This window comes from Alternaria incomplexa (genome assembly GCF_024043165.1).
Source record: "Alternaria incomplexa strain BMP 0042 chromosome Unknown scaffold_19, whole genome shotgun sequence".
NCBI classification, from domain to species: Eukaryota; Fungi; Ascomycota; class Dothideomycetes; order Pleosporales; family Pleosporaceae; genus Alternaria; species Alternaria incomplexa.
In genome coordinates this window covers 40,968-63,947 of record NW_026249868.1, presented here as the reverse complement: position 1 = coordinate 63,947, position 22,980 = coordinate 40,968, and the positions used below count along the sequence as shown (strand labels likewise).

Here is a 22,980-nt window from a genome sequence, read left to right as displayed (position 1 = left end):
CACTCTTCCTATTATAACTCACTTCCACATTGTTCCAAAACAAAATGGACAAAGTCATGTTGCATGACCTTCGGCACGGTCTTGGCCTCTAAAACGAAAACAAACTGGAGTGCTATCATGTCGTCGTGCCATTCTCTGAGATACCACACTCTCAGGTTCTCAAAAACACAGTTCTTCCAGTTTTCAAAACTACACGGATTTCAGTTTCATGTCTTCGCGTCTTTCCTTTGCTTCTCAAAACTTGCGAGGTCAGGATTTATGCGCTGCTGGCGAGCGCGAAAGCTCTATCACAGACACTCATGTGGACGACTTCCATTCCGATTATCCTTTATAGAATAATCTCAAAGTTCCTGTACAACTAAAAACAAAAAGCGTCCCCTGTATGAGAAGCACCGGAAGTCTTCGCGTCTCTCGATGTCTCATGCCCTCTCTTCGCTTTACAACTCGGAACCAAAAGCGCATCGAGCTTTTCCAAAAACAAGAGACCGGTTTCCCATGCGTGGTCTGTTGTGAGGCAGACCCACCACCAAAACTACCATGCCGGTCTCCTATGGAAAGATCGTTTCCCAAATTCGCATTCCGATCGAGCAATGTGGCTCCTGCGAGTAACTGCGGCGATGCAAATGTCCAAAGAAAAGGACAACACTGATGCCTGGTGTCGCGCAGGCGCAGGAAAAGAAAATACATTTTGGCAACATGGCTTGCTATAAATACACCAGCAGAGTTCGCATGCTTCCTCTCTCTTCTTTCTTTCTCCAAAAGTCTGGCTTGTGACTCCAAAACCGAATTGTTGCCGAGGTATGGTGCAGAAAATTCGAAAATACGCAGACATACTGCGAGTATCTGTCTGAGAACGCAATCAAAACGAGAAAGCCAGTGCGTATGTCTGGAGTCGGCGGTGGCTTTGCGAAAAACTAAAAAAGCTACTCATCCGGATTCATGACTGGAGAAGTAGTTCAAAACCGCACTATATGGTCGTTCTGTCTTGTTGAGATAACGAGATCCTAAATATGGATGGATGAGTATTTATGTTTGGGAAGAGCGCACCTCTGAGATGGCGTACACAAACCTTCTCTCGACGCCCTTCCTCTAATATCCTTCACACACATAGTACGGAGTACCATTTCTAAACCCCAAATGAGAACGAAACTTGGTCGCGAGATCTCTTTCCTCCTAAACTTCGCTTTTGCTCCACTCATGGTTCTGCAAAAAGTCGACGAGGATATGACGATGCTCTCGGCGTAAGCGCTGCCTACAGAAATACTGTACTATCTGCTTTATGTTGCGTTAAAGGCAATGGCTTTCTACATGGCAGCTAGCCCTTTCGCTGCTTAGTATCACGAAAGCAATGGAGCTGCTTCCTACCTATGTGGCACAGAAATCATTTGAGAACCCATGAATGTTCTGAGAGACTGGATACGATTTATTAGTGTGCCCGTCAGTACGAGTATACAATGCTCACCCTCTCGCAACGCTTTCTTCTTTACTTCCTCCCAAGTTTCGACACACTTAAAGCGTTCCTTCTCAAAACACCTGTACGGAAATGCCATGTGTGTGAGAAAGATCCAGAGGCCTTTATTCCAATGAAGTAGCCGTGTTACAGCTACAAAAACAATCATTCTCCTGAAATATGTCTGCTCGGGGCTTACTCTCGAGATTATACGGTCGAACACCTGCCGAGCTTGTCCTCTTCTGCCCCGATCTTGATCAAAAGAAAAAGACCGTGGAGCTGATGGCGAACTTCGTCGCTAAGATACGGAGTTTCTATCTGAGTAACTAAAGTGGACGATGATCTCTGAATGACCTTGGGCTAGGCTGGAGCATATAAAACCCTCCCTGCTGCCGTTTCTTCCTTCCTTAATACGCCTTTGTCTGGCTTTACTAAAATGACTGGTGCGAATACCTATGTCTCCAAAACGTTTGTCTTCCATTAAAATGTCTCTGCTTGTTCTCTTCTTCTGCTCTCTCAATCGAGCGTGTTCAAAACCATCCACAATATGTCTTATGGGAAGAAGGAAGACAAGGTTTTCCTAGCGCACAAAACGCGACGCGATCAGCCTATGTCTTTTCGCTGGTCGACGTATGGATTCCTCTGATGTCCTGTCTCTTCTCTTCTTTTACTATAATGTGTTTGACCAGCACTTCAAAAACCATCGGACAACGTCCATATGTCTCCGGGAAAACAGTTACAAGCGACACTCAGATAGATTTGCCTTCTTCCCTTCGTCTTCATGAGTCTAAACTCTTACTGCTACGATATTGTTACATCTTTACTGCGGAGCAAGGTCCAAAGCATTGTATGTCTACGACTTCTGGACTGATCCCAACAAATCCTCATCCCGTTACCTTCTTTAAAGCACAAAGTATGTGCTACTTCATGGCCAATGCATAAGTCCAACACGAGCATTAGTCGCTTTTTCCTCCTAAAATCATCGCATCTTCAGAAACACTCAAAGATACATGTCTCTCAACGAAGAGTAGGATGTTTGATGAAAGATCTGTTTTGTTTTCTCTCGAACAGTTTCCAAAATCATCAGCATAACACACCCATGGCAAAGGCGGCACGAAGTCAGATTTGATGTGTTCAAATGCCGCGAATGCCAATTTAATGTGAGCGAGGAGATTGCGGTCGCTGCAGGAAGCCCGAGCTACTCTCTAATGCTACTGGTATATGAGCACTGCTTTTTTGCCTGATCACGCTTCTTTAGTTCCCAATTATCGGGACATGGTTGTCGCAGGATACAAATATTAGATGCAAGATTCAGCTGTGGCACCTTGGCTGTCTACCTAGGTAGAATAAGAATCAACAAGCATTCCGCAGGCAGAAGTCGGGTCTCTGTTGTACCGGAAGCTATCAGTCGAGCATCAGACATGCACCCAATCTAGTCTAGCTCCTACTCGGGCTCGGTCGCCCGTCGCCGATTGTCTCTTCTCCACGTCGGTCAGCCCGCCCGATCCACCCCGCAAACCACTCCGCATCGTGAGCCGTCCACAATGACCAGACCCTTGCTCGGTAGATTTTGCAAATTCATTGCAACAAACTACTGACTCGTTGAGAAAGCCTTCGGTGATCGTCACCGACGCTTGTGCGTATTGACATTCTACGGAAGTTACGATCGGGCCGAGGGCCACGCGCCAAAAAGGACAAATACTTCGCATGTTATCGTAAACGAGCGCTTCACTCCTTCTTACCATCCTGAAGTCTCTGCCATGCTGCACTTTGCTTATACACAGCTCACGTTTGCCGCGTTATTAGCGGCAGCACTTTCTAGCCCCGTGGACCATGACAGTTGTACTTCGTTACGACACAGCGTGGACTACGTTGTCGACTCCAGTCGGGTAAACATTGGCGGAATTGCAGACATATCAGCTGTGGCTGCTCAAAATATCACGGAGACAAATACAGCTTCCTTTTGCCGTGTTGTTGGACTCATGCCATATGGTCCAAATAACACACTACATTTTGATGTCTGGCTACCCGAAAACGGAAATTACAATGGGCGCTATTTATCTGTCGGTACGTATTGAATCATTCAGATCAGTGCTCGTGCCTCGTGGTTGCTGACATCATCATGAAGGCAATGGCGGACTTGCAGGCGTGATAGATTACCAGGCAATGGCCACGAATCTCAACTCTGGCTTCGCTGTTGGAGGGTCTGTTTTTTGCCCCCTCTGTGTTTTGCCATGTTGAGCTAACTCATAGGCCTCAAGGTGTGACTCTGGACATTTGGTTTCCGAGAACGGCGTTTCCGAGCCAGGAAGCTATGTTCCATTCCTTCACTCATATGCCCAGACCGCAGCGTGGATCCGGGATTCGATCGCGATGTTCACTGTACCAGCAAAAGCTATCACAGCGACGTTCTTCCGAAACCCGCCACAGAAGTCTTACTTCTCAGGCTGTTCCACAGGTGGTGCTCAAGGATATGCACTGGCCCAGTACCATCCCGAAATCTTCGATGGTATTGTTGCAGGAAGTGCCGGCAACTGGTACTCCCATCTCATCCTTTCGTTTCTGTGGAACGGTCTTCACGCACGGAAGCCTGGTGCATTTCTAGCCCAGGACGTACTCACGTTTGCAAGGGATGCAGCACTGGAGAAGTGTGATGATATTGATGGCGTGAAAGACGGAGTGATCGACGATCCAACCAAGTGCGACTTCGAAATTACATCACTACTGTGCCGGTCTGGGCAGGCTCAAGTTGAGAATAACAGAACGACATGTCTGAATCAGACGCAGCTTGCCACTTTTGAAGCGTTCTACGCTGGACCTGGGGCCGATATATACCCCGGGTTTGCAAAGGGATCGGAATCCGAATGGCTTCTGCTGGAAGAAACTCTCTACACCGCGTATGCAGTACCTATATTGCAGAACCTTGTCTTCAAGAACTTGAGCTATGACTACACTACTTTCGACTTTCAGAACGATGTCAAGATTGTGGACAAGGTTGCAGGTCCTTTGATCACTGCAACATCCCCAAGACTCGATGCATTCAGGGCTCGAGGTGGAAAACTTGTCGCATCGCAAGGTTTGTCGTCCACCAGATTTGCACGAGCACGAAATCAGACTTACGCGAATAGGCTGGGCTGACCCATTTAACGCGCCTACTTGGCCTATCGATCAACACAACGAAGCGAAAGCCATCTACGGCGAGGCACAGCTTAATGATTTCTGGCGCTTGTTCATGGTCCCGGGTGGTGGTCACTGCGGCCCCGCTGCTAGCTATCCTCAGGTTCCTGGAAAGTACCACTCTCTCGAAGCTCTCATTCCATGGGTAGAAAATGGCGTAGCTCCTGAGTACATTCTGGCTACGGAGCCTTCAGATGGAAGTAACAGGACAAGGAGGCTTTGCCCATACCCACAGCATGCAGTGCTGGAAGGTCAGAACGCTGACCAATATGATGCATATACTTGCATCGATTAGCCGAGCAGCTATAATCAAACAAAGGGGCATCAATGTGTTATTCAACGACGTTGTACATAGGAATAATTGAGGCGCATCAAAGTCCTCGCGAATACATCTTGGAGATGGGATTTATCCACTCTATCGCTACTCCAAAACATCCCGAACCTCTTTGTGATGTTCCTGGGAAGACCAAAACCCCAAGAAGTCGTGGATGTGAGCCAGGTCGCAGAGAGAACAGAAATATGCATCATTTTCTTCAGGGATAAGAGAAACCTTGTGCAGACTGGCAATATGTCCTCGCGTAGCAAAAAACATCACAAGTAGGTTGTATCTTCCTGCTGTACTGTCGCGCCCACATATATAAATCGCCTCGGCTTCCTCCTACTTCGATTCTAGACACCATTCGTGCCTTTTACTACACCAAAACTTCTAAACGCCATCTACGATGTTTGCGAAAGAAAAAAAAGACATGCATGAGCGCCCATGTGCTTCCTCTCGCTTCCAAAATACAACCAACCTAAACTGCATGGAGATGGAGAAGCAGACGTGATAACTCACCTGTCAAATGAAACGCGGTTCAAAAACTTTAGAAAGGCTGTGGTATGCTCTGGTTGAGGAAATCTAGATTTCTTTACTCTTAAAACCCAGCAAGTCCGTCCTCTGTGACGCTCGCCTGGCGGCTGCTAAGTATATAAACCTCTCCGACCTGTACTCTTCCTTTCCATTTCATCAAGACATCTTTCCGCACATTCTCCAAAAAGCAACCGGGACTTGTTATGCCTCGGCGGACTGTGGCTGCGGCCACATTTACCGTCTTCCAACCGTCCTTCTTTCCAACAAACAAAATTTGCAGCAATCCGATGCCATGAGTGCGGTGAGGAGTTGTCAAAAGGCCATTTTAGGGCTTATCATGGATACTAAAGTCAGTCTGGAATGATTTCATGTGAGAAAAGAGAACAAGCTTTCTTCCAAAACAACCTTCGACTTATACATGGCCAACGGGACCTAAATCGATGTTTGGCAAACGCATGCCTTCCGCTCCGGTGTGTGCTGTGGCACCAAAAGGCAACGGATAAGTACTCATAGAGAGTGAGCAGTGTCGCAAAAGGCCAGAGGAGCTGTTCATCATTCTGTCACGAAGGCACTTGTCGCTTACGTGTGTGCCTGGTTCCGGGCTTCCGAGCACGTATATAAAGCCCTGTCCATCCGAGTCTTGTATACTATACCTCCTTGCTTCTTACTCCAAAACTTACGAGGCCAACGCAATGTGCCCAGAAATCCGCAATGGGAAACACCATGGAGAGGAGATTCCATGGAAGCGGATATATGAACGAAACGCGTTTCGTGCATGTACATGTGCTGTCTTCCGAGGCCGTGAAATGTTAAGATGATGCGTGCCCTACCTCCGAGACACCACTTCAAAAGTACTAGATATGGTATTCATGTCTGAATTTCTCCTAAAGCTGACCGAAGGCTCGATCACACATAGCCTCCATAACCATGTATCTGTGACCCGGCGCTTATATCTCAAAGACACCACCCATCCCCACCCTGACGTCCACAAAGTCTGGTCTCCACCCTTTATACTGCACAAGCCCCCTCTTAACCTCCCTCACCCTCTCAAGTCTCTTCTTGCCCTCCTCTTCCTGCGCCTGCCTGAACGCATCTTCATCGATCTCAAACTCGTCCAAACTACCCAGGCTCTCTTGTCTCGGCTTCGGCTTGCTCGCTGCGTCGCTTCGTCGATGCGCGGGGTTCTGGCCGGTGAAGGCTGAGATGCCAGACTGGATGACGTCTTGGAAGGACGAGTGTGTGCGGTTGGGGAGGACTTGTCGGGATGGCGCTCCGGATAGGTCGACGTCGTCGAAGCTGTTGGAGCTGTTGTAGGGGTGTGCGGCGTCTGCTTGATCGTCGATGGGAGGTTGCATGTCGCGGCGACGGTCGCGCCATACGCCACGGCGGAGCTCAAAGTTCTCTTCTTCGAGTTCGCGCACTTTTGCGAGGAGACGGTCGCGCTCTTCGTCTAGGAGCTCTTGAACACTGGAGTCCTCAATAGAGCCGAGGTCTGCCTTGCGGCGACGCTGCTCTGCCTCTCGGAGACGCGCGTTCTCATTGCTGAGACCTGTTATACGGGTTCGTAGTTCTGTTGCTTCGCGCTCGATCTTCTTGTGCTCTTGCAGGCGTGTTTGGTTTCGTGAGTCGTTGTCGCGGTGTAGCTGTGTAAGAGTCTCGATCTTCTTCTCCAGCAACTCTGCGCGCGAGACCGAGTCTGAGGCCTTGCGGTTCGCGGTGCCCAACTCAGCCTCTAGTTGCGCAATGCGCGTCTGCGCAGAGTCGCGATCTGAACCATCCTTCTCTGCCTGATCACCAGCCTTGTCCAGGCTCGCTTTCAAATCTTGTAGCTCAGTCTTCGTCGAGCTTGCTTCTTGTTCCGCCCTTTGCACTGCAGATTCCAGGCTTGTGATCTTCGACTGAAGCTCGTTGTTCTTGTTCGTTTGCTCTGACAGCTGTCTGTTGACGTTCGATATCTCCAGCTCGAGTGACTCGATAGTCGCGGACTTTGAAGCGACCTGCGCGTTCAGATCGTCGATGGATGCGCTTTGGCTAGGCGATGCGGTCGACGTACGGCGTATGGACTTGTTGCTCTGCGTTTGCGCCTGCGCAAGTTGTCTCTTGAGCGATTCGACTTCGGCTTTCTAGACCGTGGGTCAGTATTTCGTCATACGCTCCAATGTGCCCGTATGCATACCAGCTTGTCAGCCTCCTTGCCCTTCTCCACCGCGAGCGCAACATCGCCTCTGCCTTCTCGCAGCTCCTCCAATTCTTCCTCGCCCTTCTTCCATCTGGTCTGATTCTCTTCAACTTCGCTTGCCAGTCGCTTGTTCTCCTTCTCGAGCTCCTCAATCTTCTGCGCTTGTTCCCGGTAAACCTCGCTTGCAACCCCTCCTCCAGGCGACAGAGGTCCACCGGCGGCTCCAGACCGGTAAAAAGATTCAGAGCGCTGTCGCGAATCGACGGCGACTGAAGGCTTGCGGCCGTGCGACGGCTTGGGTACAGCTAATTCCGAGGGCTCGTCATCGTCCTCTGCTGGCGGCTCTGGCACGCTTGTGGCTTCTACGGGTTCTGGCGCGACTTGTTCGGGCTTCTCTTCGGGAGAAGTTGCTTCGGTCGGAGTTTCAGTAGAGGCTTCGGCTTCGGCGGGTTCCTCAGTCTTGTCTCCCTTCTTCTTTCCTCCGCCCGCCTTCTTCGCCTTCTGTTTCTTCAATTGTTCATACTATGCGTATTTGTCAGTTTCGTCTTAGCTGTGATGAGTCTTTTCAAACTTCGGCTACGAAAAGACACCATTTCCAACTGCATCTGAGCAATGGCAGCCTTCAGGAAGTCATGAGACATGTAGAGGGAGGACGTACGCGTTTCTTCGCCGCCGCGATCTTCTCCGCCTTCTCCTTCTCTTCGTCTGCCATGGTTCTTCGCGATCGTGTTGACAGGTTTCGGGGTCTAGAGGTAGCTGTGGAGCTGTTGAGCTGTTGCGGGGAGCTCCAGTCGTCACTGCTCGGTGATGCCAACTTGCCCGCACCGTGAAAGTGCGCTAACACGAATCGAGACTAACCGCATTTCACGATGCTCGAGTCTGATGCGCATTCGAGGCAGGAACTTCACGATTGAGAGTTCCCTAATGTTTGATACCTCCAATAAGACTTGCAAAATGTTGAGCCTTCACGCATCACCCAAGTCGACTATGACAGCGCTGAATGGAGTATTTCGGACCTACATGGCATGTGTAACCCTCCAGCATACCTAGGTACCGCTCTCCATTTAAAGGCAACCGTGAAATAAGGTCTACTTCTCAACTCTACAATCCATTTTACATTAGGACTCATGACGGCCCATACTATGTCAAAACCATGCTGCTCCAATCTTTCTCCTCGAGGTCATCAACCCCACATCAAAGCAAACCAAAGACCCATCCCGCCATCTCCCCTAGCAACGACCCCAAACACCTTCGCCAACACAGCGCAGCCTCAGCACCACCATCGCTTCGCCATCCATCCCGCACCCCAGATTCTGAAACACCTCGCTTGACTCGTACCTGCATCGCGTCGCTCTCTTGACTCACTCTTCACCACCTGACACTCCCGAGGTCCATCTACAAATTAAATGATCACCAACGCCCCTGCATATCCTGCTAACCCCACATGCACAACCTCCAACACAGATAAATGAAAGCGCGGAAGCGAGACAGGAACAGGGAAAACGGTCGACCCCCGGCCGTACTATTGATGAACGGCAATCCTTCATACAACAGTGCGCAACCTCGGCGCGGAGGTTTCAGCATGATGGGGGGCGGCTTTCGTAACGACGGTCGCATGTCCCTTCCCGCACTACTCTATGTCACTTTACACTTTACCGTTTAGACGGCGTGGTCTGACTAAGTCCCTGCCGTGCATGTGCGCCGTGGCGGCTCGCTCGGGGCAAGTGAGATGAAATCTTGGTTCTTGTCCCGCTGTCACGCGGGCGATGTGGTAGATTGTGAGGCCAGTGCGCGATAACGGCTGTGCATGAGCTGGTGGCCAGTTCACGCTGGTTGTCCTGATAACGGATAGGATGTGGACAGGCATGTTGGCGTCAGAGACATATTGCAGCGGCTCAAGGTAAGCGATGGATGAAGAAGCGAGATTTGCATTGTCACGAACAAGCGGGAGAGACACGACTGCAGTGATTTCCAGAGTCACGAGAGAGAACACAAGGCCATGTAGATGATTCATAGTTTGATTTTTTTTTCAAGATTGCAGCCATTCATCCAGCTCAACCCACTATCTATCCTTTCCAAAGCTCATGGTACAGATTGCCCAACGAGATTTGTGCCGCCATGTTCAAAATACATGTGTCCCACCATTCTCAGCTTACTACAGCATACCCTGATGTATGTACTGCTTCATAATAAACGACTGTCAAGAAAAGGAAGTAAAGAAAGAGTCCTGTCGTGAAATGTCTGCCAAAGGGCAGAATCGACCGTCTCTGAGAGAGCGTGTGGACGGTATAAGCAAATATATACCTCCGATAGAGTGTGGAGCAAGGAAATTGAATGTGCGGTCGGTGTATGGCTACCGCCGTAGTGAAAACCAGTCAAAGTATGCCAGGTGAGGTCCCATGCAATGATGCAAACCACAGGAATCCTAGAAACTCGTCCTCCTAGTACTCGTAAGGAAAGAGATGCTGTTCAATGAGAGTAAGAAAAAGTCCGGTTCGCGTATGCATCGCAGGTTGGTAATGCGCCATTAAATATTCATCGCTTGTAAACTCCGTGGTCATGCGAGAGGAAAGAGGTGATGTATGTGCTCATGGAAGCACAGCCATAATGTCATGTGATGTGGAAACAGCTACTAGAAAGCAAACTGCAAATCGTCGGTTGAGGCAAGAGCCAAAGATGTACAAGTCGTGACAATGATGAACACTTCAGGTCTTTGATGGGGAGGAATCTCTGGTGTGCTGGAAGAACTTTTTCAATCTGCTTCCGATGTTCTTCTTCTTCTTGTCTTTGGTGGGCTCGCGATGTTCTGACTGAGGACGCTGCTCAATGGAAAGCTTGCTGCGCTCGCTGAACGAGGAAGAAGAAGTTCCCATCAGCCTAGAGAGGCTAGCAATGCTAGAGCGCTTGCGACGGCGGGACTCAATCTCACTGGGATCAGAGGAGAGAGACGAGGTGCGGTCGCCAAATCGACGGGGACTGACAAGCGGGAATGCGTTCTGCATTGCACTGGTCATCGTCGACCTGGAAGAAGTCAGAGACGGGACCTCCGTAGAGATGCGAACTTCAGGTCCAGGCTCGCCAAAGCGGGGAGAAGGCATCACGGGGTAGTCGGTCATCGAGGAAGCTGCAGTGCCTCCACGGCCGTTATCGAACGAAATCTGACTGGATCGGCAATCTGGCGAGGAAAACGAAGAAGTAACCGTGTCGGGTGTCATGAGACTTTGTTGACCCAGTGGGAGCGACAAGTTCATGGCAGGTTGATGATGCTTTGGCGAATCCTCCATTGGTTGGGCGGTGACAGTGGAGTCGGACGAATGTGTGAGTGATGATGTGCGGGGCTCCTCATGATCTTCCACAACTTCAAAGGGTTCCGAGGCCTGCGTTTGCTCAGAGACGTTCTCGCTGGACTCAACAGGCACTGCTCGAGGAGACAGTGGCTCAGATGCATCAACGTCGTCGTGCTTCGCAGTACGCTTGATGCCAAGTCCGTCGTTGAAGTTCCAGTTGATAGCAGTGCCTTCCTGCTTCGCATCTGCCTCCACGACCGAGATCTTCGGCTCTTCAGGTTCTGCAGCAGTAGACTTTGCCTTTGCAGTCTTTGCAGGAATCGCCAGAGTCAGGTCGTCTTCTGGTTCCTCCTCTTCGAACACATCGGCCATAGGCGAAGCATTAGCAACTGCTGATGGTCGGTTCTCAAAGGGTATCAATTCAGGGGCGCTCTCCGTCCTCCTGTGCGAAGGTGCAATGCCGCCAGCACTGTGCATGGCTCGTCGATGTGCCGAAAAGCCCCGCTGGTGGGTTCGAGGGCTCGTGCCATTGGGAGTGTTGAAGGGTCCAAGTGCGGCATCAAGGTCGATCACCGGGCTCATGATGTCAGAATCAACACGCTTCAGGTCACGTGGTTGCCACGAAGCGTAGTCGGTGTCAATCTTCGGCAGAGGAACTGAGTTCTCAGTGGGGGAGACGATGGTGACTGTGGTGTCATCGTCGAAGTTGGGATCAAAGTCCATCTCGTCTGATTCATCGGAGTCTTCGGTGTCCATGCCCGCATATGGTGGTGGTGTCGGAGATCGTGCCTTTGCCTTTTTGCTGTGCTTTCCTTTCCTGGTGATAATGGAGTTTGCCCATGACTTGACTTTCCGGGGCTTGCGACCGCTTTTGCGCGACGCAGCTTTCGGCTTTTCGGCGACCTGTGCTGAATCGTCATCTTTAGTGGGTGATGCCAGAGGTGTGTCGAAGGATTTAGAGAGTGCAGGATCGGAGGCACTGGTAGGAAGAGTAGGAACTGAGGTATCACTGCGATCCTTCTGGAAGAGACTGCGTCGCTTGGCTTGTACTTTCGGGGTGGGCGCGGTTGGCGAGATAGGGGAGATGGCGGACGTGGGTCGCTTGCGTTCAATGACCTCGCCATTTAGGCGGCTGCCCATGAACTTGTCGAGCACCATTCCAGCCGTGCTTGGTCGGTCCTCGTCTTCAACTGTGTTTAGGGTTGTGCTGGGGCGTCCTGGTCGCACAGGCGCCGGGCTGCTGCAACTAACAATCGAGGACAGGCTGTTGGCAGCTGAGTGTCCCCTGATGGTTGAGATTTCAGTCTCGGAGGAGATGGTGGAGAGCGGACGGATAGTCTCGATTCTATCGGAGAAGGTAACACGGGCTCTTGATGGTGGTCGCGCCTCATCGTCTGCGCCATTTTCGCGTAGCGAGGGTTGCGAGACAGATCTGTTGAATTTGTGGCCGAAAGCGAACTGATTGCCCTCGGAGGGTGTGTTGGGCGCGCTGCCTGTTCGCGCTGGAGCAGGTGGGTTCATGATGGTTGTGAGGTCGTGAGAGGAGATGGCACCCGAGCGACGATGAGCGTGTCCGCGACGACCCGCTGGCGGACCCGGACGCAGTGTCGAGCTTGGTGTAGGAAGAACATCCTCTCCCTTTGTCGGGCTGCTGCTCATCAGGGTGGTGCCGCCGGGTCGCACATCACCGCCAATGAACTCGCTCCCACCGCGTCTGTGGCCATGTGCCGGCTTTGACGGCGATACTGGAACAGGCAGTGTCGCCGGTGACTGTGGTGGTGAAGATTCGATGGTGGCTGGCTTTGCTGGTCCTGCAGGATTGAAGGAAAAGTCTGGTAGAGCGTTGATAGACTTCTGTCGGTAGTGCGGCATGGAGCCTCGACGACCAGCTGGATACGCTTGCAGGGACATTGGCCGCGAGTTTGTGGGTGCAGGCTCTGAAGAGGCGGTATCTGGTCCTCGCATGGGGAAGGAGAATTCCGGGTTGGGGATGAGCTCAATGGGGCCGGCATTGGAGTGTTGTCGTCGCTGGTAGAGCGGTGAGCCGACACCAGCTTGCGACTGTGTAGCCCGGTGTCGTGGCAGGGCAATTTCGGCCATGGTGAACTACTAGCTGCCCTGTCGGACGCAGCGATCTGCGACGATGGGGCTTGACGAGATTAGAGATGGTACCGCCAACGGACGCGCAGCACAATGCTTAATGTGCGAGCTAGACGGGTGGTGCGTTCCAGGGACAGCTTGCCGGACGCGCGAGGACAGAGTGTGGTTGGACGGGTGGGGAATGGGGTGCTACAGGCGTGGGCACAGCGGGCGTGAGACGAAACAAGCGCTGTCGAGGTACAAGAGCTGACGCGATTACTACTGACACATAACAGTCAGCACGCGCAAGAGCAGATTGCAGGACCGGCTGTGAGGTTGTGCGAGGCGTACAGTATAGGTCGAGGTAGTGCTGCGGGTGGAGTGGGCAAGTCGGTAGGCTGCCGTGGTAGTAGTCGCAGTGAGTGAAGCCAGTACACCCAGGATTAAGGAATGACGGGGGAAATGAGCGGACAGATGCCTAGAGTCGCCTCAATTAGTGTGAGTAACGACAATGGGCTCCAGAGTGAGGTTCGGCAGGGCGCGACGGGGACGACGGCGAGGTGGTGACAGTGAATTGGCGGAGGTGGGTGGGAGACGAGCACCAGGGCAACTGTCGCTTTTGTCGGTCGTTCCTTCCCAGGCGGGCTCCACGCTAGCACGCACCACCACACCGCGCAGGGATCCCCGGTTCGTGCTTTACCCATGCTAATCGTTGTCTCCCTCGTAATTTCACGCCTGATCCACACGATGCCGCGACGCGCTGCCAGGTACCAGCCAGGCACCTGTCGCTATGTGTTGCTTTTGCGCGCACGTCAGTCGACCGGTTCCCGCACAATACAACAGAGTGCGCCGTCGCAGGGCCATCCCTCCGCGGCAGCCTCACACGTGTAGGAGTCACGCCTCGATGCCGGGGCGACGTGGGAGCAAACCCTTCCAGCGCTCTGCACAACCATGATGTAGCAGTCCCATCGGTTAACCAATGCCTGCCGATAGTCTGCTAGAGTCGGCCGATAGCTGCTTAGCCTCGTGTAGTTTGCCAGTTCAGTTCCCACCAGGTTCCAAGGAATCAGCACTATCTGTACAGCGTCACGGCACTAGCGACAGCTACAATCTCATAACGTGTGCGTGACAACTGTCCAATAGCTACGTGGTGCCTCGCGTGCATGCGGCTCTCTAAGTCTGCCGTTGCTGCCGTCGAGATGCGCACTGCAGTCCTGGCTCATATCGTCCACCCTTAGGCGCTGCAGGACCCCTCTCCTTTGAGGCGGCTGCACGCGATATGCATCGTCTTCGCTCTGCTTGTCCATCTTCTCCCAGTGCGTCTTGGCTACATGCCGCCAGCCGACCCCTCTCCACTAACAGCCTGCCTTCCCGCAACCAACCATCGGGCAGCGCGGCTAACAATCAAATCGCAGCGCTGCTGCTTCCGCTGCATGTACCGCAGCTGGCCCTACCTGCCCACGCTCCCACTCTCCCCATCCGCACTGCCCGACGTGTTCACGCACCCTCGGCCTCGAGACAGAAGGATGCGCACTCGATGTTTCACAGCACCCGTTCGAGGTGGGGCTGCGCACCCCGGCACATGTATGGCCAAGCGTGCATTTGATATGCAATTCGGACCAATTGACTAGACTACACCCGTTTGATCCTCGCTATGCAGGGGCAATGACGCCTCGCTATCCCCCTTTGGAGCCATGACGGACGCTCGTCCTCGCCACCATAAATAGGATGTGATAGACGAAATGCGGAGAAGCGGGATGCCAGAGGCAAGATGCAAGGCTTTGTTGCCGTCCGACGCCCACATCCTGCCGATGGGGAAGGTCGAGCGCAAGAGAGTTGAGCAATGGTTTCCACGATACTGAACAGCTCAAGAAGTAAGCCATCTCGGATCCGGACCTGCGGACCTACTATAAGCACCTCCAAGTGTGAGGAGACAAGGAGCAGATACAGATCTGCTCATCCCTACTGCACCCATGCTGTACACACAACTTTCCCTCCATTACTGATAGGACCGGCCTGGGCTTCGAGGGCGCAACAAGTTCAATACCATGTGTGTCTCATGCCGCCACAATGGGGCTTGCAGACTCGGCTTCGTACCACATGGCCACTTCGTCCCGGTCTTCTTCAGACAAGAGTCTGAAAACTCGCAGAGCTTCATTGCCTTCGGGTCAGGGCAATCAAGTCAACATGTCCCTGCATGCACGATACTGCATTGCTGCCCCATTCGACGCATCGACATTGCAACTCCTTGCGCTTTCTAGAAAATGTTCCGGCTCGCACCTGCATGTGGAGATAACGATGTGGCTTCGCACGCTCTAGGGTTTGTGTAATCTGGACATGCTCGGCCTCTCCATTCCTCATCGCTTCCCTTCCAACCAAGCAGACTTGCGAATCAGTCGCAATATCCTCCGACGTCATAAACATGGAGTCCCATGTCTCCCGCTGTCTGCATCATCTCCAATGATCTCCAGGGTCCATCTCTCATCGGCGCAATGCGCCGAGCTACGTCCCGCAATTGAAAAACTCGACTTCATTTTTCTTGATCCACGGCTTCCTGCCATTTGCAGACGGAAAACATTGCTGCCAAGGCCCCCATAGTGAGCATGTTTGCGAGGATACGACGATTCCAATCTTGAAACGAGTCCGAAGGTTACCACGTATCGCGCCGCTCGGTACTAACAGCCCGATCTGTGGAGCGTAGTGCACATAACGGCTGTCCTTGTGACGACCATCGCAACGCTCATGCTGCGCCGTCGAATTTAGATCTGTCTTTCTTTTTTCCGATCGCGTGTCGAGTGGAGCGGTGAACGAAAAAGCATCGTGCAACAAAGGTCATCCCCTCATTCTTGGGTACAGGACCCGATAGCTTCCTCCAGCATCCACGCACCGCGCCTCAGCTTTCCCGAAAACTCTACATACATAGAGTCGTTTGTATTATTCTTGGAATTGCGCCAGCGCGATCACTATACAAGAGCTATGGCACTGCACAGCCACGGCGCTGCTCCACACCATGCGAACGTCTCCGGGTCAGTCCATTGGTTTGCACGCGCCAAACTCCCTGCACCAAACCTTCCGCTGGCGCCCGCCGACGCGTCGTTACTTGTCAGTGTCAAGCAGCGTCGTATCGTCAACAACGGCCTCTATGACGCGTGGCTACCAAACTGAAGTCAGGGGCAAGGTCGCGCCTGTCGATGTACGATGAGATGGACAGCGGAGGTTGCTCCATCCGACCATCCACAATTCCTAGGATACTCCGACTCTTGGAAGTATTGTTTTCGCTGGCCAGGTTGCGAGGCGTACGGAGACCCAAAATTGCGAATCTCGTTTCACGTCTGTTTTGATCCTCAGGAAGGACGAAATTGGCAATCTCCGGCCTGTCTCTTGCCCTCTTGCCCAAAGGGGGAAGCGCACTGAGATTTGCCGGCACTACAGCCAATAAACATTCCGCCGCCACAGCTGCGCCTCCCCTGCTTGAACACCACCTGACAGCCACACAGACAAACCTCAGACCCGAGCGAAGCGAGCATTGTTTTTTTATCCTGAGCAATCGTCATAATGCCACGAGCACCATCGGCACATTCGCTGGCTTGACGTAGCCCTGCAACCAAGGCAACGAGTACATGCGGGAAATTGCGCTTCTAGGTGGGCCGGGTAATTTGCTGGCTGTACACGAATGCAATCCCTCACCCAGCGACGTGTACACAACGAAGGAGCGCCGCCTGGGTCCGCAGAGCCGCACTCTCGATATGCTTACAGCCAACCACGCGCATTCCCAACAGAAAAAAGTTCATCGTGCTGTAAACCACTCAGATGGTCGTCCAACGTGATCTAAATGCCGTTCGTTGCCTCCCGCTCGCTTCCGGCTGTTCGACCGGTCCAAAGTCTAGGCCGCCATCTTCCCCAGACGAACCAGATGCTTCAACCCCACACCCTACTACCTCACCTGAAACCATCGCCTACGTACCGGCAGTTCCAGACGCAGAGAAAAGCATGGCTTCATATCTTCAGACCACTGCTCACCGGAATGGCGACCGATTTCCAACGATCAGCGTCCTGCACTGCGGTACTAGCAGATCTAGACAACATCAGCATGCATGCAGTCTCTTTGCCCTATACTTGGCTATCGGAGCTCTGGCCAGTTGTCGCAGGAGCTGATAGTTCAGCTTTAGCTACTACCACCGACCCCTCGATTGTGCGCCCCTCTTTCGCTAAGGCATACTGCAACGAGACGAGAGTGACAGCTGGTTGAGGCACGCCGGAGGCAGCGCCACTTCGTGACGACCTCTGACCTGGAACCCCGCAACGGAGTGACCGATGGTCGCCTCTGATGTCGTCCCGGTTAGGAACCTTATTGGTCGATTGTACACCTATACAGTTAGCAGGAAACCATCCGGCGCTCGATGTGAACTGCAATTCAGCTCACACCACCTGTTTGGTGATAAGCGCGATAGGTTTGTTGTTGGATCTGACTGTACGCTTCCGAAATGAATCCTTTACATGAAAACTATGCAAGGGCAAAGCAAAGTTACCAGGACCCGCGCGCCAGTCAGCACCACGTTTCGTCAAGCTCTCGTCAGAAGTCCATCTTCCTTCCTACAGCTCGTCAGCCTGCATGGAGGATTGCAGCAAAGCGCCGAGCTCACTTGCGACGTGTACGAAGAATAATCCTTCATGCACATTCAACGTAAGGGTTGTTTGTTCGACTAAGCTTTCCAGGCCGTTCTGCACAATCTTGTCTACATTGTCGATACAGCAGCTCTTTCTAGTGGATGTAGTGCATGTAAGACACGATCCTTTTTCCTCCATGTGGTGGGTGGTTACGAGCACTCATTGGACCCTCGACCCCTTGCATCGAGAGCGCTCGGATGGGAACCAATAACCAACAGGGTCGTTGATCGTCCCCTGGACACTAAGGAACCGCACTCTGCTCAAGCTCCCGGATACCGGAGCGGGTCTCAGCGGTTGATGGGCTACAAGACTTCGTTGCGACAAATTACATATTTTGTTTGTATGCAAGTGGAAACTCGGCGCGAATGTGTATTTGCGGTGAGGTAAACATCGATCTCGAGTTTGGAGCATCAATTTCAACCCCCCTAATCAATAAAACCTCACTCCCCAAACCATTCAAAAAGTACGAACACGCTGCCGTCGGCTCCATGACGGCGATACTACCAGAAGGGTGTGTGGCACCTGACCATCACTAGCAGACGTTTTGGTCGCAGTAGCGCTGGGATGGGCGTCGCTTGTCCCATTCCATCGACCAAAAGAAAGCAGACATGCGGCACGGCAAACCTAATTCCTATCGATAAGGCGACCTCGTGGTTATACCTCCTGATCGGTGTACATCTTGACCCACGGTGGGACGTGTGCCTGGACTAGGGCGTTGCGCCACCAACTTTGAGTTTGCTGACACGAAAGACGATGATGAGGATATGCGTGTGATGAGCCGCTTCACGCTTAGCTGTCGACTTTGATGGCGCTAACGTATCTCGACATATGTGTGCCAAACTTCTGGTGGCCTAACGATGTGCTATCGTACACGAGGATGTCGACTTCGAAACGATGCGATAGCGTCGATAGCATAGCGCCATGTTACTATCTGTCGTTGTCGTAAGCCTATACGCGCTGGCCAGCTATAGCCAAGTCCCTATACCAAGATCCTCATTGGCGAAGACCGAAAGGAATAGTTCATCTCCGACATGCGCATTCCTTCCAAAACCCAAAACACGGTCTGATCACACCGGGAACTCTTTCTAGACTCTAACGGCCCGCATGGTTGGGGACAAAGGGATTTCCTGATGGGGATGTCGCTTGGATGAACGGCGTCTCTACCCAAGCGCTTGCTCCCGCTGGGTCCGCGCATCTAGTTCCAGCGGCCGTCCAACTGGGAATTAGGAGTTGAAGGGATATCCTTTCTGGTCGTAGTTTGATATGACGAATTCCCGTTATATTGGCACTCAGGACATGCACTAGTGTCTACATCCTTGACCAGGTTCATGCGAATGATTAGACTACACAACATGTGGTTACCATGCTACGGTAAATAGCACCACTCGTGATGCTCATAGTTCAAGGACTGATATAAAGTACGCTTTGGGTCCATGACAGCATCTCAACGAGACGTCAAGAAGACTTGCAAAGTGTTATTGAAACATGGGTAGACAGAAGAACGAGTCAGACACTATCCATATACCTTGTATTGGTAGTCTCAACCTTCAACAGAGTACACCTCATCCATTGCCCTCGTGGCGCCGAAACCAATAAACAGAAGGCACCTGTTACATACATACAGCCCATCTTCGCGCACTACACAGCCACTACTTGTACACATGTTCTCATCCCTCATCTCTCCGAACTCTTTTTCACTGTGCTCTTTCCTTTCGACTCTCCCCTCCTCCCGCTCATCCCTACTGAATCTCCCCACAATCCCGACAAATCAACAACCACGGCCCCTTGGTCGCCCAGACTACTTCCCCCCCGCAGTCTTCACAAGGGTCTTTCAGAATCATTACGTTCCCGTTCCTGTCTTTCTCTCCTTCGTCTCGGTAGTATATGCCTTTGTCGGTTTGGACGTACATGCTGTGATTGTGCATCTCGGGAGGCGAGGGAGAGGATCGTGAAGAGCAGGGTGAGGGTGTTGAGGCGCCGCTGGTTGATGGGGGTGGTGTTAGTTGTGCGGGTCTGGAGGAGGGTGAGGGTGGAGGGGTGTACCTGGAAGTGGAAGTAGGGGTGGAGGTAGGAGTAGGGGTTGGGCAGGTTGTACCAGAAATGCTAAGTATAACTGGGTTTGTATGGGCAGAACCATACACTGAAAAGTATACCTCAAGCGGCTTGGATTGGCTTTGGGTAGACATGACAGGACTTTTCGAGATGACGCGGATGCTGGTGGTGCTGACGATTTTGTCATATTGGTGTTGGAAGTATTGGATCTTGCACACGTATGTTTGAGCTGGGTTGCGAGAGCGTTAAAGAAATGATATGGGAGAAGGAGACTGGGAGCCCGCTGTGTGTTGGGGCCAAACACGGTTGACAGACGATGCGGAGGAGTGAATGCGCAATGCTAGTATCGTTTGAGAACATGTTGAGTAGCCAAGCACGGATGTGTGCATGGGAGTGACCGCACTCTCCACGCTTTCACTAGAATAACCAGAAAGTTCTCGAGAAGCAACTGCTGGAGGCTTAATTAGCTGAACTAGACTACTGAGATACTGCCATAGCACAGACTGGATGAGAAATGGATATCACTACTAGTTTGACTTGCTAATGGAGCAATGCCTAGAAAACTCTTGCCTTGATAGATGAACATAAAGAGAAATATAAATTATTGCAAATCTACAACCAGCATAGGCACACGTTCGTTCTAGAATGCATCCTCGCGGCATACATTTCATAACATCTCTTCTACGGCGACACAAGCTCAGTAGTAAACGCCACATCCCACTCCAATCATTCCGCCATCCCATTCAAGGTGGACCCAACCATCCGCCGCATTGATGACCTAGCCAGATTAGTCGTTCGTCCGCCGCGCGAATTAGTTCGGAAACTGACATTCGAGACAGTTGACGTTGGTTTCATCTGAGGTGGGCAGAGGTAATGGGGCGTCGCAGTGCCAGCAGTGGCCGAAGGGACCAGGTTCGTTGTCGGAGACTTCCTCTTCTTCTTCTTCTTCTTCTTCTTCTTCTCCGTCGGAGACATAAGGAATGAGAAGGTCGGTTTCGGATTCCGAGATCTGCTCGTGTTCGTATGAGGTGTTTGGTGCCGTATTGGCGGACTGTTTGCTTGGAGGGTTGGCTTGGGTGGACATTGAAGGTCAAGATCGGGTGCGTGTACGGTATATTGGTTGGGGAAGATTGGAGATATGGGGGCCGACATGACGGGCTACCGAAAAGCTTATGTATGTGGGTTTTGTGATGCACTCATGTATTCACAGTGGAGGCTTCGTGAAGCTGAAAGTCCAGCGAATAGCTGCATATGCACTTCATTGTCAGGGTACTCACCAGTCGCGCACGTAGCACTTTAGTCTGTTGAAGAAGTCCGTGCTGTGATGAAGCCTGGCACCACTTTGATTCCATGGACGAGCAGCGTCCATAAGTTGAAGACGAATGATCAAGAGTCTTCTAGGAGATGCATGCTGACATTCTACAACGCAGTAGAGAACTCGCAGTGAAGTGCACAGTATGGGTTTACATGGTGAATGGTCATATTTAGCAAATACCCCCCAAAACCTTCCTCCCACCACCCGAATTAGCACATACGAAGACAACTCGACCAAACGCCGACTACCAAAGACACATATACACATAAGAGCAAACGTCTACCACACCTACCCAACACTCGTACAACCCACAATGAACAATTACACTGAACCAAAGGGCAAGGCCAGCTCGGGCGCACCAGCGCAGTCATCGACAACATACCCCAAGGCAGAAGCCGGTAGAGTTGACCTGGCAAAATGCAAGAAGTGTGGTAAACCGCTGGTATGCGCGAACTTGGGACGCCGCGGAGAGTTGCTGAACTGCAAAGTATGCGGAGCGCTTGCGCCGTTCCCGTGATAGAAACAGCAGCCAGTCGGTGCTTACTTATGGGCGAGCATGGAGTAGTCTGTGGACGCCTGATATATGTATAATCAAAATCGTCATGGCCTGAGTCATCTGAACATTGTATTTGATTTGAGTGATTCTGTGTCTTCGTGTGCTTATGAATCCCTTAATTCAGCAACAGCAAAGTATCCTTTACTTTCCACCACACCCCTATCTTTGACAACAGCCGTATATTTGACTACCCACTGCGGCTCTACATCGCCCTTAAGCCCATCTTGATTTCCTTCTCCTGCCAAAACACCGGACCCGTTCTCTCCCGAACCAAGTATTTGCCGTAGCGTGCCGCGCGGTAAGATGTTGGTGCAGTCATTGTGTGTCAGCAGCTCGATCTGCTGTTGCTTCGCATACAGTATCAACGGCTTGGGTACGACACAGCAGTCCCTTACGTTGATCTGATTCACACTTGGTTTTATCTTGGTCTGTTCGAGGAACTTGGTCAAGCGCGCGACGCCGAATTCAGCGATGCCCAGTTTCGATACAAGGCCTTCTGCGTGCAGTTTCTCGAGCGATCGCCATGTTGTTACCATCGTTTCTATGTCTTCTGGTGGGGCGCCAGCGTCTGGGCAGTCGCCGGTGGTGTTTTCGGTTGTGGATTGTGTTGCGGAGGGGGGCGAGGGCGGTTCGTCGTCTTCGTCGAGATCGGAATCTTCATCGTCGGCGTCGAAGGATACGCCGGGGAAACTGACGATGAGGAGGTCTATCGAGGATGTGCCCAGCTCTTTCAGCACGAGTTCTATCGCTTCTCGTGTTTGTGCGCAGCGTCTGTCTGTCGGTATGTTGGGGAGGTAGAACAGTTTGACTGTGATATCGTAGGATTCTCGTGGTTCGGTAAGGGGTGAGGGCGTGTGCGTGGGTACGTATAGGGCGGAGTCGGTTTTGGTGGTCCATGTTGTGTAGTCGGGTTTTGAGGGTGTTGGAGAGGGTTGGTGGGCAGCGAAGTTTGCGCGCAGGGAGGAGGTGAGTTCAGTGTTTGATTTCTCGAAGAAGGGTCGTCTTATCACGGAAGGACCACCGGACATGGTATTTCTGGGTTGTTAGGTAAGGCATTTGGAGAGATGGAGAGACATACGAGGTAGATAGTACGAGCTTCATGATGGCGATCAGTCGTATCGCGCAATTATCACGCGAGATAGAACAGTTCTGACGAAAGAGCCTCCTATATCGTGTGGTGGTGACTCCTCGGGGGTATTCGAGTTGCCGTATGGAGGGTGAACGTTTGTCAGCGGGTGGGTCGTCTTAGGATAGCAGTCGCGTCGGATGTGCAGTAGCGCAGATAATTTGAATCGCAAGGCTTTAGGCAATGATTAGTAGGGCTGAGCTAAGAGCAGAACTGCTTGCGCGCAAGTGTCTATTGTCCA

At 51.9% G+C, this 22,980-nt stretch overlaps 5 protein-coding genes across 5 annotated transcripts; 1 reads left to right on the top strand and 4 right to left on the bottom strand.

Moving 5' to 3' along the window:
• Nucleotides 1-3,210: 3,210 nt before the first annotated feature.
• J4E90_010051 (uncharacterized protein) lies at nucleotides 3,211-4,922 on the top strand (the record flags this gene model as incomplete). The annotated part of the gene is made up of 4 exons (XM_051439567.1): nucleotides 3,211-3,517; nucleotides 3,579-3,654; nucleotides 3,712-4,526; nucleotides 4,579-4,922. 4 exons carry the CDS (start codon nucleotides 3,211-3,213, stop codon nucleotides 4,920-4,922), a joined length of 1,542 nt encoding a protein of 513 aa, XP_051286476.1.
• Nucleotides 4,923-6,424: 1,502 nt separating this feature from the next.
• Nucleotides 6,425-8,368, bottom strand: J4E90_010050 (uncharacterized protein; the record flags this gene model as incomplete). Its single annotated transcript, XM_051439566.1, has 3 exons — nucleotides 6,425-7,600; nucleotides 7,654-8,178; nucleotides 8,315-8,368. 3 exons carry the CDS (start codon nucleotides 8,366-8,368, stop codon nucleotides 6,425-6,427), a joined length of 1,755 nt encoding a protein of 584 aa, XP_051286475.1.
• Nucleotides 8,369-10,361: 1,993 nt separating this feature from the next.
• On the bottom strand, nucleotides 10,362-13,043 carry J4E90_010049 (uncharacterized protein; the record flags this gene model as incomplete). The annotated part of the gene is made up of 1 exon (XM_051439565.1): nucleotides 10,362-13,043. The coding sequence occupies one exon, from the start codon at nucleotides 13,041-13,043 to the stop codon at nucleotides 10,362-10,364; it is 2,682 nt and encodes an 893-aa protein (XP_051286474.1).
• A 7,510-nt stretch (nucleotides 13,044-20,553) lies between these two features.
• Nucleotides 20,554-21,004, bottom strand: J4E90_010048 (uncharacterized protein; the record flags this gene model as incomplete). Its single annotated transcript, XM_051439564.1, has 2 exons — nucleotides 20,554-20,800; nucleotides 21,000-21,004. The coding sequence occupies 2 exons, from the start codon at nucleotides 21,002-21,004 to the stop codon at nucleotides 20,554-20,556; spliced, it is 252 nt and encodes an 83-aa protein (XP_051286473.1).
• Nucleotides 21,005-21,717: 713 nt separating this feature from the next.
• On the bottom strand, nucleotides 21,718-22,714 carry J4E90_010047 (uncharacterized protein; the record flags this gene model as incomplete). Its single annotated transcript, XM_051439563.1, has 2 exons — nucleotides 21,718-22,648; nucleotides 22,692-22,714. 2 exons carry the CDS (start codon nucleotides 22,712-22,714, stop codon nucleotides 21,718-21,720), a joined length of 954 nt encoding a protein of 317 aa, XP_051286472.1.
• Nucleotides 22,715-22,980: the final 266 nt, after the last annotated feature.